At 36.8% G+C, this 15,741-nt stretch overlaps 1 protein-coding gene across 1 annotated transcript in view; it reads right to left on the reverse strand.

Moving 5' to 3' along the window:
- The window catches only part of LOC104143772 (mucin-6), a 28,833-nt gene extending 14,660 nt beyond the window's left edge, over positions 1-14,173 (reverse strand). Inside the window, exons 1-13 of the mRNA XM_068944099.1 lie at positions 14,146-14,173; positions 12,722-12,962; positions 10,982-11,108; positions 9,737-9,824; positions 8,481-8,590; positions 6,620-6,827; positions 4,260-4,382; positions 3,151-3,271; positions 2,106-2,244; positions 1,824-1,928; positions 1,389-1,461; positions 985-1,122; positions 5-166 (exon numbers count right to left, since the gene is read on the reverse strand). Coding sequence (XP_068800200.1) covers positions 5-166; positions 985-1,122; positions 1,389-1,461; positions 1,824-1,928; positions 2,106-2,244; positions 3,151-3,271; positions 4,260-4,382; positions 6,620-6,827; positions 8,481-8,590; positions 9,737-9,824; positions 10,982-11,108; positions 12,722-12,962; positions 14,146-14,173 — 1,663 coding nt within the window. The remainder of the gene's footprint in view (positions 1-4; positions 167-984; positions 1,123-1,388; positions 1,462-1,823; positions 1,929-2,105; positions 2,245-3,150; positions 3,272-4,259; positions 4,383-6,619; positions 6,828-8,480; positions 8,591-9,736; positions 9,825-10,981; positions 11,109-12,721; positions 12,963-14,145) is intronic.
- Between the last annotated feature and the right edge of the window lie 1,568 nt (positions 14,174-15,741).

Consider the following 15,741-nt stretch of genomic DNA (forward strand, 5'->3'; position numbering starts at 1 on the left):
TTACTGTTCAATTGACTCATAGCACAAGGGTCAGTATCTCTCTCTAAAGCAGGCTGGCAATTTCCTGCCCTCCAGGAATCTACAAACAGGGAAGCTGTCCCTTCAGTGATATCCATGCTAGTCATGAAGTCATCTGTAGTATCTCCATTGTAATTGCCACATAAACCTAATAACATGAGAAACATAAGAGACGACTGAAAATCAAAGCGTGTGTACACAATGGTCTATGTTTCATTCCTGTACAAAGTGAAAAAAAGGCGGTGGAGTGTTAACGAGCACTATAGGTAAAGTAGCCACAGAACCTTGAGCATGTGTCTTCTGCATTCAGTCATTCTGACCCTCTCACTTCTCAGGTTAAAATTATCCAGTTTTGTCTGCTGACATGAATTCATCCAGAAATTTTTGTTTGCCTTGTTTCTGAAAAAAAGGCTCTTTCAGTGGTTTTAAATTATGTAAAAGAGAAAAGCCATGAAATACTTCTACAGTTGCACGTGTGTTTTTTAAAGTATATAAAATTTGCAATGGCATATAATATACATTTAACCTTTTTTAACATCTAAAGACTCTCTGTAAATCCACATAGATAATTAGAGCGCAGGATATGCCTTTGTGGCTAATGTTTCAAAGTAAACGTAGACATCTCCATCTGGTTCTTATCAACTGAGGAGTCTCTGGATTCTCTAACGGTTCATCGTATTTACAATGATGGTTCATTGTATTCGAAGCTCAGTGTGCTCCAAGATGCAGAGAACAGCCAGGCTAACTCATTGCTCCTTCGTTATGTTGAAAAGACATATTGAAAAATGCATGTATAAAACAGATATAAAAATCAGTATTATATTGCACATCAAAAATGTTACCTATCAAATTCCATTGATTATTTTTAAAGTTACTAGGAAAAACCAAAGTCTTAACAACGCACTGCACTTTTCCAACGCATTACACTCCCTACATTCTCTTTCACATGGAGACTAGATTTCTTACCTAGGGTTCTGCCTTTGAATTGTGGTCCAACTTTCACATAGGCCTGGAACACAGGTGATGTCTGAACTACAAGCTCTAGCCCAAAGGTCGTATACATTTGAATGTAGACTGAGGACTGTTTAAAAATAGTGATGTCGCCTAAAAGAATAAGAATATTTTAAAACAGAGATTTTGGTGCATAGGAATATTTTAAAGTAATGACTGTCATGCATAAATAAATGTTTTAGCAATCTGTCTACATACGCCTTCTCCTTCCACATACAACAGTCCATAGAGGAATAGATGTGCTAGGAGAGATTTTTGACCTTCCTCTAAAACCTCTGCTATTGGCATATGTTAGAGAAAAGATGTAAATTAGAGATTTAATATAATATGCATTTAACATATATTCCCTTTTTCTTTACCTGCTCTGTAGGGTAGCCGCTTAAGTTCGTCATCGTCAGTAAGGAGTTCATTTTCAGAAATCACAATTTTGTCCTGTATGAATGAGGACATGGAATGAGAAGTAAATATCTATGTTGATGGTATTTATGTTTTCTTTAATTTAAGCACTCTATTGTCAGTGACTTATATAATAAGAAAAGATGGATGCAAGCTTTTTCTCACATATTATTCCATACTTTTTTCAGTTGTCACTTGGAAATCCTGTAGTTTTCTGCACAGAAACTCCACCTTCCTGAACTGATGTGGCAACACAGATTTTTGCTGCATATGAATGCATTGGAACACATATCTATCCCTCATAATTTTTCAGTTCAGGCTACTAGCCACGCCTTTAAATATTTACTTTGCTAGTCCGGTTACTGAAATGCTGGCTAGACCGTGGAATGATTGCTTACCTTTGTAGACAGGTAAATTACCGCACTAAGTGATGTCTCAGAATGAGAGTAACCAGACTTCCCGTACACAGCCATCAGGGTTCCATTGTGTGGCAGGCTGGAACTCTGAAAGAAAATAATGAAAAGGTGTGTTTGCGTAAGAGTAAAAGTATTTGTAGGATAAATGCGTATCACGGGAAGACCTCAGTTTGTGTACCAAAAGGAAATCAAAGACTGACAAAAAGCATATGACAAAAAGCATATACGTTTGCTTTTGTGTGTTTCTAGATTTTACGAAATTACCTTCATAAGAATATAAGTGCAAACTCCATGGAACCTGTAGGACCTAGAATCAAACGTGGTAACAAAGGAGCCTCCTTCCAGGGAACACCTTCCAGGGCAAGGCAAGTCTATGCAGTTCCACTGACCCATTGTACATTTACTGAGGAAAACAAGAAATTCTACGTAAGATTATTCCCATATTAAGTCACTATTTATCAGCAAAGATGATTTGATCCTTCTGCCTGGAGGTTTTGCTGTAGCAGATGAACCTGCCAAATCAGCTAGTAAACAGCATAAACACATGCATACATTCTGAATTTTCATTTCCATTGCCTCTGAAACGTGTCTTTACTTTCACTTTAAAAACTCAGTAACTTACTAGTGATGGAAGATGCCATTTGTATCACTTTTCACACCCTTGAATTTTCCATGCTTTGGTTTCCTTTTTCTACATACATTAGTTGAAGCTGTTCACCTTAATTTAAAGTTTCTGAACTCTTCCATGGATTGTCAGTAAAATTTCCTGAATAGATTACTCATGAAAAGTGTGCTGTTATAGTCCTGAGGACTGAATTCCATTATTTAGCCTTTATTTTGTTTATCAGAATGATGATAGCAAAGGAAGTAAAAGAAAAAAATCTACTCTTCAACTTTATCTTTTCCCCCTAAATTTAAACAATATTGACTGAAATAATTATTTTCTTATGTAAAAGGGAAAACTAGTTTCCAGGACTCATTTGGTGATTAAAACTGCTGAGAATGCCAGAAAGAAGTCGTAAGTCCTAGATATTTATTTTGTTCTAACTAATTTTACCTGCCCTTTCATACAGGAGGTAAAAATGATACTGCCTGGTAAGGTATGAAGGAACATCTATATTTGTACAGACGAATCAGGAAATGACGCAAAGGTAACCTTCTTCTACAAATGTATGGTTTGTGGCTTTCAAGCAAGGTGAGCTCAGAGATGATATGATTGTAGCTGCCATCAGAAAAGTTAGGCTAAATTTTCCAACCACTTGGTGAGGATATTTTCCACCCTCTCTTGAAAAAACCTGTTTCTACTTACCAGCTTCTACATGCTGCTTTCATTGTCTCACCAGGAGCATATTTTTTCCCATTTAGTGTACATGGGCACTGCTTAATGTGAACACATGTTCGATTCTTTGAGATGTCATCGAGAACAGTCCCTGCCAAGGGGGATTAACAAAATAAATACACTTTTCTATATCTTTACTGAGCACTAAACCTATTATAACTTGCATCCTGCTTAGCGTACCTTCCAAAGTCAGCTTGAGAATGGCATTCTTGCACAGTCACTGTCCATAGAAATACAGGAAATACTATGTGCAGGCTATTTTCCCTTAATTAAATAAAACTGACTTTCTACAAGTGATAACAGGGTTTGGCTACTTTGTTAAATGAAAATGTAAATAATTGTCCTCATTTCAAAGTTGAACTTAATCTGAAATAACGCTAAGCTTGAATGTTATTTTTTCCAATTGCCTCTATATGACACTGTAATGAAGCTGGGAATCTTGAAAGACGGACAAATTCTAGAGTCTAGAGTCCTAAGTCTAGTGTTGAATGTGTAGAACCCAACATATTATTTTTGACTACCGCAAAATGGTGATGATGTAAATACCTAAATCACAGTAACCTGAGAGAATATTTCAGTTTTGAAATTTCAGGAAAAGATTCAAATAATAGTAATAATTACAGGTTTTGTAGGCAATTTCATTTTGAACTATTTTAAAAGGATTTTTACAAGATGTCCCTAGCATTTCAGAACTTCTCTGAGGTACACTACCTTTTGCTGGTGCCCTGGGAGGATAGGCACATATTTTGGAGAAGAAATAAATTATATCTTATTCAATTTATATTATAAAACAGAACTTTAAGCAGGCAGCATATAATTATCCCATCACAGACTATGGTCATGTGAGGAAATGCTTTCACAGCTCTCTTCTTGTCAATAGTGACCAAGGATCTTTCATGACCGAGACTCTTCAAGACTCCAGTCATCTCATGCTGTCTGAGAAACTGCAGTTCTAGCAGCATAATGGCCTGAAATGCACTGCTGACTCTTTGCTTAATAATCTTATTTCAGTTACCTGGATATATGCCAAAAAACATTTCTATGGGTCATACAGGATAAGATTAATATAAAAATGATACCTTCTGGACAAAAGCAACCATAGGTACAGTGACTGGAACAGCTGTACTCTGGGTTGGAACAGGTTTTAATACACGGAGAACCACATTCCTCATAGATTTGGTTAGAAGAACATCTTCCCACAGCTGTAATAAACAACCATGCAAAGTGTTAAGATACTTTAAAAGTGTAAACACAGAAAGTTCTCTCATCTACCACAAAGGAGGGAGAAGGCCTTGTGAGCTCTAACAGTAACCTTCTCTTACCCTCTCTTGATACTCAGTTCATGATCTGAGTATTCATCATCATCATATTCACTCCAGTGTTTATTCATTTTTCAAGCCAGATTAATTAGAAACTCCTTTCAGAAGTTTGAAGGATGGCAAGCAGGTTATATTGCAGCCTAGCAAACTACCATAAATCAGACTTTCCGTAGTACTTAAAGTACTGCAAGAATACGACTCCTTGATCTTCCTGTATTTGTGCTTCTTACATATTTTCTGTTTTTCAGACTTCAACTACCCAGCAATACTAATGTATGGAATGGAAATATATGTTCTATTATGTGATAACAAGCAGAATTTTCTCTCCATCTGAAAGAGGAAAGTAAGTGAGGTAGAGAAATGGGGAAAGTTAGTGGTAAACCTGCCAAAAAAACAATTAAGACTAAATAGTTCATTGCCTTTGTATGTTTGGCATCTATTTGCAAATTTATTTGCAAAGTTTCTCACCTTTGTTTTTTGGGAAGCAAGGGCTCCCATTCACTAACTTGCACATCTTTTTTTTTTTTTTTTTTTTTTTTAAGTTTTGAATTTTATCACTTTACAACAAGTTCTAGTAATGGTGTTTTGGCAGCATGAAATTTGCCATGACACAGAGAAGACTGGGTTTTATTTTACTGTGATAAGCAAGAACTATTGTACTGTTCTGTGAATGTACATGCTGCCTTACCAATATTAATCAAAGTCTATAAAATGCCCTGAGGAACTACAATTTTGAAGGACTAATACCAGTCCGGAACAATCAAAGAATAAAATGAGTTACCAGTTTACGTAGGATAACATTGGAGAAGTGGAGGGGAAGAATGATTTCAGGAAGAAATGCAATTTAGAAGAGTTTAGGATAATAATGGAACTTACTAGGGAAAGTTTGTAGTAAGTATGAGGAAAGAATGAAAGAAAATTCATGACTAAATTCAATACAAAAAATGAAGAGCAGCACCAGTACGTGAAGATCAAGAGGAAGATGAGAAGAATATGACACAGGAAACACAGATACAGTAAAATGATGTAAGGCCTGGAAAGTAACAATGATGAGATGATAGACTATGGCAAATCAAGTAATGACTTCAGGAATACAATTCAATTGGGATTTCACCATTCTCGTCCTAAAATCGAAATGGTAGCCAATTTCAAATCCTTCTGCAAGAGGATAAGAAGCAAGGGGTAAGGAAAAACATGTTCCTGTTAAAGCAATTTATTTTAACAATTTGCTACCCGTGGCCAGGTATACATATAAAGGTTAAGCAGAAATATGATTAAACAATATGTTTCTGAAGGACAATATGACATTATGCAAGGTCATTTTGAAAGTTCCTCTTTCTTGGAACGCACTGCCATCTTTGGTAATTTAATGTGTGAGTTTGTTTAGAAATAACATCAGTTTAGGTTACTTTTGACTTTCTCATGTCAGCATGATCTCTTATAAAACAATGAAGTCCTGCTACATAATACCAACTATAGGTTAAAGTTTCAGGCAGATTCATTTCAAAAAGTGAACCAGAACTGTGATAACAAGCAGGCACTTGAAAAAAACGTGTGTCTAATCATGTACAGCTTAGAGAGTAGCTGAAGATTTGTTCCCTGTTTGCTTTGTATTGGTAGTTGCAATTAAGAAGACTGAGCATGTGGAAATGGGCTGCTGAAAACCTCCTGTGAATAAGAGGGTCTACGGCAATGGGTAGAAAAAAAGGATGAGAGACTGCAGGGACAATTTACAAGTTGTCTCTCTTTGCTGGCTAATTTGCTGAGTAGAATAACAAACAAAATATACTAAGTAGAGAGAAGAGCCTCCTGTTGGAAGTCTGAGAAACTGAACAGTTTTCACACGGTGGGTGCTTCTCTTCTTCGAATTGAACAGCCTCTGATCCAGATCTAGGAGTTACCTTTCATGCTTCCTCGTTCTTTGAGGTTTCCAAGCCTTCTCTGTTAACGCTTTACCCAAGACCACTGCTGTTTCTTTAAGAAAATCATTTCTACTTGATTCATGACAGTAGAAACTTTTGTATCAGCTGTTTTAAATTCCTGTAAATAATCATTCTCTATATATAAAATATACAGCAAGCGTGTATAAAATCTCATGCCTACAAAACATTCAAACTTACAGCAGAAGTTTTCTTTCCTCCAGTTGAACACCATTTGATGGGACATAGCACATTGCCTTGAATACTCTGACAGTGTAGAGCAAGTGCAATTGTTCTGTCCCGGCTCATTGCAGTCCTGCATATCAAGCTGACAACGAATGATAAACCCTTCCTTTGGCACACTGCAGGTTGGTGCCACCAGGTTGAGTAGCTGGGAGCAGATCAGGGTCTAAATAAAAACAAAAGGAAAACTGTTCCTGGTGGCGTCGTTCTCATGTGAAAACCGTATTGTGAAAACCTATTTAGGATCTTCTTGTTGGTTTGTCTGTTTTTATTCTACAGCTTAATAATGTTTAGCTGGCTTCAAATGCATGAGCCATTCTGCAAATGGAAGGGAATATAAATCCATTGTATAAAGGAAGAATTTTGATATGTCAAATTAGTTCCAACACTCATTACACTGAAAATGAGTCATTGTTCTGGTATCATCAATCTCCCTAAGAACGGGTGAGAATATTACGGACAGGAAGTATGTTGTCTTTACGGAGATTCAGTTGGAAGAGGAAAGTGTTCCAGGGCAAACACTACGTGGAGATAACAACATACATTCCTCTTTGAGCATGCCTTTCATGTGTTAGTATCGCCCATAACGTTGCCTACTGAAGCATCACATTTTAAAGAGAAACAACATTAAAAGGTTCAACTTCTGAGCCAAAGCAAGTCCTCCAGGAAATCAAAGCAATTTTTCAATATGAATACAAATAATATTTACAACTCTTCTTCAGAAAAGCATCTTCCTTACAGCTTCTTCAGATACTCCTGTTCTTTAATCCTGCTGTTATTATTAAATAGAAGATACAAGACTAATGTTTCCCTTCTGTTCTAGGAAAGGAAGAATCCTGAGAGGAATATCTTCGCTGACTCTTTCTCTGTAGTATGACAGCTAAACCTTCTAGAAAGAGGGATGGTTTCTATGTTCAAACTTACAGAATCTTGGATTGCTAGAAAAATAAGATGAAAATATTGAGGAAAGAAAAGGAAAAGCTCCTACTTCAAGAGAAAATCAGCTGCTCTTTTAACATGCTGCAACTATCAGGTACCTATACGTAGTATACAAACAGTAACTTCATTTGAACTGCAAAGTAAGATCATATTCTTGTGGAGAGGTAGAAATGGAACCAAAGAGCATGATCATGTTATAAAACTGAAATGCCTTTTAGAGGGTAGCAATGAGTATTTGCCATTTAGGTATATGGTGACTTTATGACTTCCTAGGTAGAAAAAACTGTGTGAAAATGCAAAATTTGGGTTTCCCTGATGAAATGACTTAACAGGATCATCCTAAGTAAGATTTGATTCCTATACCTGTAAAATCTATGAAAAAGAAGCCCTTTTGTTCTGTGCTGTTACTAAGCATCCTCTGTTGACCATAATTATATGGATTCATCATGTTAAGAGAGAGGCTGATTTTCTTCTCATCTAAGATTGAAAGTGATAGTTGTTGATCCTATTACGAATGCTGTTAACTGGCAATATGTTTAAAGTGTTGTTACATGTCTTCAAGTCTGTACAGCTTACAATGTCGAGTCATTAACTGCTCAATACAAAATCCATTAAAGCTCCACTAAGTTCCATGAACTTCCTGTGGTGACCTGCACGAACTCTTGGAAGGCTGAGAGCTAAATGTTGGTGAGTTTTTCTAAGCCATATAAATCCAGCCTTAATAATACCTCTGGGCCCTTTTCAAAATGTATCTTGATGCAAAGAAGTCCTTTTCTTTCTCATATCATGCTATATACATCTTTGACTTTATCTATTTCCATTTAGATTTATAAAATCACTGCCTCGCTGCTGATTTCTAAGCCAACAAGATCTTACTTACATATTTTTTGTGACGAATGGCAGAAATTGATATCTCCTCAGACAGGCAGATCTCTGATGGATCGTCCATTTTTTGTAATGCAGCAAATTTGTAGGTATCCAGCAATTTACCTGCAAATCGAAGGCTTATAATTTGTCAGGAAAAAAACTTTGTGTAGATTTGTGTAACTGTTGCTGTGATGTAGTAAAAGCCAGGTTCTGTTCTCTCACTGTGAAAAGTCTTATACCAAGCCCCATTTCCTGTGATGGTAACTACCTTTTGCCCTCCACCTGGAGTCTGTTCAGCAAAGTGTACTTTTAATACCTTGATCATTTCTGAGCTATTTCCTAGTCTATCACATCTACAACCTTACAAGATATCAGCTGCTACTCCTTTTCTACCAGTTGTGTTATCTTTTCCATTTGTCAGTTCATGCCTCCTCTCCCCATCCCGCATTCTTGTGTTTTCCCCTACATGTGGCATTAAACTCACCACAATCTAAAAATAAATTGTATATATTTTAAAACTCTTCTCTGTGATGCGTACAGAAAACTGCAGGGTTGATCTAAGATTGCAGCTTACTGTGCAGCTTAGTGTCTCCACACTAGCATCGTAGTTCAGATCAGCAGTGTGCCTCTGAAGCAAATCTTCTAACCATGCTAACTTATAGTAATTTGGTTTGTGTTGCGGTGTGGTCTTGGTGTACTGAGTTCTTTCAGATGAAATTGAACCAGAAGATGTACTCTAAGAGCATGCCTAATGGGCTCCAACTGCTAATGGCCATGAGTCCTTCAGACCAGACTAGAGCAAGTCTGAAGCGAAACCTGTGAACTGCATATAGTGCATGTCAAGTCCTCAGCACCAACTGACTTTGTTGTAAAGATCCACCCCTACTGGGACACACTACTTGTCAACGTTCTTGTCCACTATGTTGTTCTTATTATAGCCTCATTCTTGCTTCTGCCTAATGTAATCATTTCACCCACTTATTGTGCCTTGCTATGGACCTAGATTGCTCTGAAAATTAGGTGAGACAGACAGTGTAATCCTTACCACGTGTTTCAAAATATAATCGTAGGAAATAACAGTGGTATAACACTGGCAAATAACAGTGTTTGGCATAATCATAAGACTGGTTTGTTGGTGAGCTATGGGAGCATTTTACTCAGTTCTAAAAGTGTCTGAACAGTCAGAGAAAAATGAGTATAGCATTACATTTTCACTTTGACTCAGTTTAATTAGACCTCCTTCCATTAAGCCTGTTCTTTAGACCTTACCTTCATTCATAAAGTCATTCAGTTCTTGGCCATCATAATTTCCACACATTCCACAGGTTTTCCCCATATATTTTTTCTCAGTCAAAACCTGATATAAAATAAGTAAAACTTTTAAAAGGATCACTCCAATTAAAATTATCTACACAGCACTACCTTGCTCATACAAATTCAGTTCAAGAATCCAATTTGAGGTGACCTTTCTGATTAATTTCAGTGATTTGATGGGGGCAAGAGGTTTGCAAGCAGTTACTTCTTTTCTCAGTCAGCAAGTAGTGATTGTTATGTTTCTTTGATTCAATAAAAGAATAAGATTCTGACACATTTCCAGGGAAATGAGGGAGGATAATATGATAAGAAGCTGGAAAAAAATAGAGACGGAAATTATGCTGTTTCGTTGCTCATATTACTGGTTGAAAGAGCACAAATTTCAGGTTTGTTCCCTTAAGAAACTGAAAGTTACAGGAAGAAAGTCTGTTTTCAGAGGAATGTTATTCAGTTATCTATTGCTCTAGATGGTGAAGAAGTAAAATTGCTATAGGCTACAATCAATAAATTATCACTAAAACCTTAGATCAGGGAAAAGAGTCTGACTGTTTACAGAGTATAGTATGTACCCATTATAAAAGTGTTTCCTGTTACATGGGTAATAGTAGCACTGGTAAAACTCCCAGACAATTTACTAGGTTACAATCTCTCTGTTTTAGCAGGCTTACCAATTCAGAATTCAGTGTCCTGTGTGGCATTAATATCACAGGACAGCCTGAGAAAAGTTTTCCGTTCTCTAAACTACAACAGGATCTTTTGGGGAAAAATATGAGAAGCTATACGAAAAAGAGCTCTGAGGAACACCATCTGTTAGAAATCAAAAGATGCCCAGATGAAGCACACCAGAAATGACAGAACTATGGCACATATTACTAAGTTCTGCATAACTGTAAACAACTACAACATCCCTTTGGCAAAATACTTAAGCTGCTGGAATAGTCTGAGGAAAGGTTAAAATCCAGGGAAAACGCCCACAAATCTCAGTCTTGGTGACCTTAGTTAACTACCAAGGAAAGGAAAGGAAAGGCAAGCATAAAAAGCAAAGTTGTTTATTTCAAGGGAAATGGATGAAGCAGGAAAAGAATAAATATCCAAACAGCAAACACATGCAAAAAGCACCCATCAAGTCTAAAGAGATCCTATCGTTCCCACAAGTCAGTGAGGATTTTCTCTTCTGCTTTATGAGTTCATTTTACTAACCATAAGATAGTCATCATTGTTCCACATGACAACTAGCTCCATCTCCATCATCTTGGCCACGAGGCGGATGTTGCGTCCATAAGGTGCTATTTGAATTCCATTGCTGGTGTAAGGCAACTTAATGACACTGTAAGGAGAGAGAAGAGAAAACTAACCCTCTCATATCAATGTGTGATGCAGGCATTGGTAATCATTTTTAGAAGTAATACACATAGTAAACTGAGTACTTGTAGCAACACAATATAGAAATTTTTTCCTTCATATCTGTAACGTTTCAAGATACACACACATTTCTACTGACTACGAGTCAATACCAGCTGTTTCAAAGAAGGATCACCAAGCTGTGCAGCAAGTTGCACACTGAGCATATAAAATAAGAACCCTTAAAAATAAGAGGGAGTATGTTTGCACAGAACTCAGGATCTCCACTTGGTTTGGTTTTATTAGGGCCTTAGCTATGTATTTCAAGAACTTGTGCCTATGCATTTTTTGTGGTAGAACTATTGACAATTATCCTGAAGAGGTTCTGTAGGCCACAGCCTAATAATACAGAAATTATTGCTAACACTGAGAACCGGCAAGGTTAGAGAAAAACATAATTGGAATGGGATAGCAGAATTAAGTCTTTATCCTTGTGGCTGAATTCTAATGCTACAAACCAACAACACTGACAAAGAAATATATTTTGTTATAGTGCATATGTCTTAGAATCAAAGAAATGTTGTTTGGAAGAGACCCCTGGAGGTTACCCAGAACAACCTTCCACTTGAAGTAGGGCTATCAACAAGGTTAGACTATGTCAGCCATGGCATTTCATTCTTGTGAGTATAGGACAACAAATTTAAAATGTAGGACATTGAGTTAGGCCCATATATTTGTATAGTTCTCGTGGAAAATACACTAGCAGAGGAAATTTTTCTAGAGTACAGTTTGGTATATTAAGGTACAGCTGCAAGTCATCTTTTTGTGGTGATGGTCATTATATAAACCCAGATAAGTGTAACAAAATACAGACAATCCATAGCAAAGTTTCCTGGATCTGCACTAACCTACAGGCAAATATTCAATCCTACCTATCTGATAAAAAATGCTGAAAACTTTCCTGGCGGGATTTCCTTGTGTGGGAGCAATTTGTCTAGAAGAATGAATGAAGCAGAACCTAAAGTTTCCTATCAGTGTTAATTCCTCAGTAAAACAACTGTTTTCTGGAGATGGTAATCCCTGGCATAACGTAAACAGTCAGTGGCCTTGTACATAAGAACTTCTCTGTAGGCTCTTCCAGTATTTTTCTGTTGCTTGAACAGTTCAAAGTTTTCCTTGTATCCTAAAGACATATTACCGTTAGCACAGAGAGCTTGGAGTTATTTCAGTCTCAAATCAAATGAGCTCTAAGCAAAACTCAGGAATTTCAAGTAATATCTCCTAAAGAGTATAAACTGTTTCAGCTGTGCTTGAAATAGAGATCAGACTGGTGGTATTTAGGAGATCACATTTTCAATTTGAGAACTGTTTTGGTCTGTGAAGGTTAGTTTATCCCTTTGCCTACACAAATGTACTATAAACTTTATTCAAATAACTGCCAGTGGAATACTCATCCAGAGAGATAGCTTGGTAGGAAGAAATGGGAACAGAGTCCAGTTACTTGTCTTCTGTAATTTGTTAATTCATTTTTTGGTAGAAAGTAGTCTTCTTTGGTGTAACTGCTATATAGCTTTTATCCCATTTATCCCAGAATCTTACCCAACACTTCTGACAGAAATGCTGCCTTTCTCAACAATGATGACAGAAGGTCCCAGCTCAATAATGATCCTCGCTATTTTTTTGTCCAGCCCACGGCGGAACTGAATGTTGAAGTCTGGGCTGGTTTCATCGCATATGGTAGCAAAGATATAGTTGCAGGTCCCAGTGAAGTCATACTGGTATTTATCAAAGGTTGAGAAATGACCTCCACCCCAGGTAGAACAGGAATCCTTGCCCAAAACTAAAGAAGTGAAAGAGAAAAATGGATTTAGCTCTCCTTATAGCATATCTGCTCATTCTGATTCCCATTTCAAACATAAATAGCTGGAACAGCCAGTCAGTTTCTACTTAGATTAATTACTATGGCATCATAAGAAAACCTTTTTTTTTTATCCCCCTCAATGCAGTACTTACGCTGTTGCCAAGTTATCTACGTCCTTCTCCTCCTTTCCACTTTTTTTGTCTTTAGATGGCATTTTCATTGAATAGCCTAATTTAATCCAACAGTCCCACAGATCCCTAGTTCTCTTAAGTGCTAATATGATGCGAACAACATCCTAGCAATTTTTTTTGTAACCCCAAATACTATCTCAACTCAGGAAATGAAACAACAGCTGGAATGACAGCAATACTCTTACATTTACTGTAAGCAGAGGAGAGCTCTCTAGATTCCTTTTATCTTGTTCTACCTCCTTCATTGGTGATATAAAGGTTTTCTTTCTTATTTCAGTCTGCCCAATCTGTTTGCAAAGGCCACAGCTTGCTATGGAGAGACCATTCAACATTTCAGACATAACATTTAAGGGGCTATATATGAGATTACTATATAATATCTCATTGCACAGTCAGATCATTAGATATCCACAGACAATCTTAAAAGCTCAGTTTGTAAATCCCCACTTGTTGGGCTCTGCGTGCATGCGCAACAAAATTCAAGCCAACTTTGTTAATACATTGAATGTTTTAATCAGTTTTCACTGTTAACAAGTAATCACTTTTGGTCTGAAGGGACAGATTTCAGGAGGCTGAAATGAATCATAATAAGAGATACAACTCCAGCGCTTGATGCTACAGACATTTCTATACCTACTTAAAGCATTTGAACAGTCTCTCTGAAGTTGATAGGGCTACTGAAGTAAATAAAACCATCTACTTTGTTAAGTCATTGCAAACTTAGATGGTTACTTTTCATTTTTAAATAAATTTTGCTTAATTTTGAGTTTTTTGAAATTCAAATATCCTAGAATGTATCTAAGAAGCGCTACCTATAAGATAAGATTTGCAAAGTCTGCCTCTACTTTATATATAGCGTTTTAAAGCTGAAACACTTTTTTTAATTCTTAAAGGGTGATGAAATGACTACAAAACACTACTGTTTTTATCCAGATGATGTAGAAAAAGCTGTTTTCCAATGAGCTAGTTACCTGTCGGCAGAAAGTACTCCTCTTCCATACTTCTGTGCTGTCCAGAATGTCTGACTGGAAAATAGGAGTTGGCTAATTGTTACCGTTGATGCCTTATCCTTCATGCCAAATCCTAGCTAGTTTAATATTGTGTTTAATTTATACTGACCAGCAAACCCCAGCTTGCTCAGCGTGTGCCAAGGAACGATTACGTGGGATTACACAGTGGTCAGAGTGCAATAGGTGCTGTTTTCTATTAATAAAGGAGTGCCTTTGAATGAAGTGTAAAGGGTTTTATTTAAATCTTATTGCAGAAAAATAACCAATGGGAACGTCAGTGACTCAAGAAAGCTTAAAAACAGATTATCTATCTTTTGATATCTATATGTCTTTTGAGTTCAGCTTTTATTAAGTGATGTCTACTGATTTTCTTTCAGTTTGTGCGTATTCATGCTTAGTCCTCAAGCTGTACGAGCATACAGAACACAGAGATGAGAGGGACAGAATTTTTTTCGGCTGATCACAAGGGCTCAGTGGTTTTTCCTTTATGATAAACCTCATGCTGCTTTTCCAGGCTTATGCTGAATGAGAATTTACCTAATTCAAACCTCTCTTTGCTGCTTCTGCCTAAAGAAATGCCTCTCATTATCATGAATTTGTATTTTATATCATTCTTTTTTGTTCTACTCCTCTACATTTTCCACAAACTAGATTAAAGAATTTCATTGTCAACCACTAAAATGCAGCAATTCTTGGACAGTATGCAAGGGCAAGCTACAGTATTTTACAGCAAGATATGAAGAAAATAAGTTATTAGGAAGAATGCCAGTAAATATAATATGGTACATAATTTGTTCAGAATACTAGGACTGATATCCATATTTATTTTAGAAAATATCTAAAGTTCCTTTTTAATGATCCTATGTTTTCAGAAGGGTTGCTTCACAGCTATCATTGTCTTTGTTTGGAACAGAAAATACTACAATCACCACTGTCAAGAGTTACCATTTTAATTATAAATCAACATTTTAATTATATCCACTGTTCTCACTGTACTTTTGATAGTTAACATTTATAGTCCTTTAAAGCTATGCTATGCTAATTGTTTTCTGTGTTGGCATGGTACATATTTTGAAATGAGTAAGACCATTTCCTACTGTCTTTTGTATGTCTTAGATTCAGAAAGACTAGCACAAATTTGCACCTAAGTAGGTGGCTGGAGTTAATTTTGCTTACAGGGTGTTAGGGTGCATGCACACAAGCCATTCTTAGGAGCTAAGGGAAAACTTCCCGGAAATTACAAGGAACTGTGGCAATAACAGCTTCAGCTGGCATAGCTGGATGTTGAAGGGGAGATCTGTCCACAGCCTGACTCCCCACTGGCTATAAAGGTAAGGAAGAAATATTCCCTGTTCTGCGAGAAGCTATTTGGGGGAGTTCTTCTACAACCTATAGGTACAGCTGCGGTTATGGAGCTTCTGCAGTCCTTTGGGCCTAACAACGTAAGTAACTTTAAAAGTAACTCTCTAGTTATCTGCTGTGTATTATGGATAATTGTGCTTTAGAATAAGATGGTACTCCAAGTTGGTATTTGCTTTGATATTTTCAGCCCCAGTG

The sequence above is a fragment of the Struthio camelus genome, chromosome 5 (assembly GCF_040807025.1).
Source record: "Struthio camelus isolate bStrCam1 chromosome 5, bStrCam1.hap1, whole genome shotgun sequence".
NCBI lineage: Eukaryota > Metazoa > Chordata > Aves > Struthioniformes > Struthionidae > Struthio > Struthio camelus.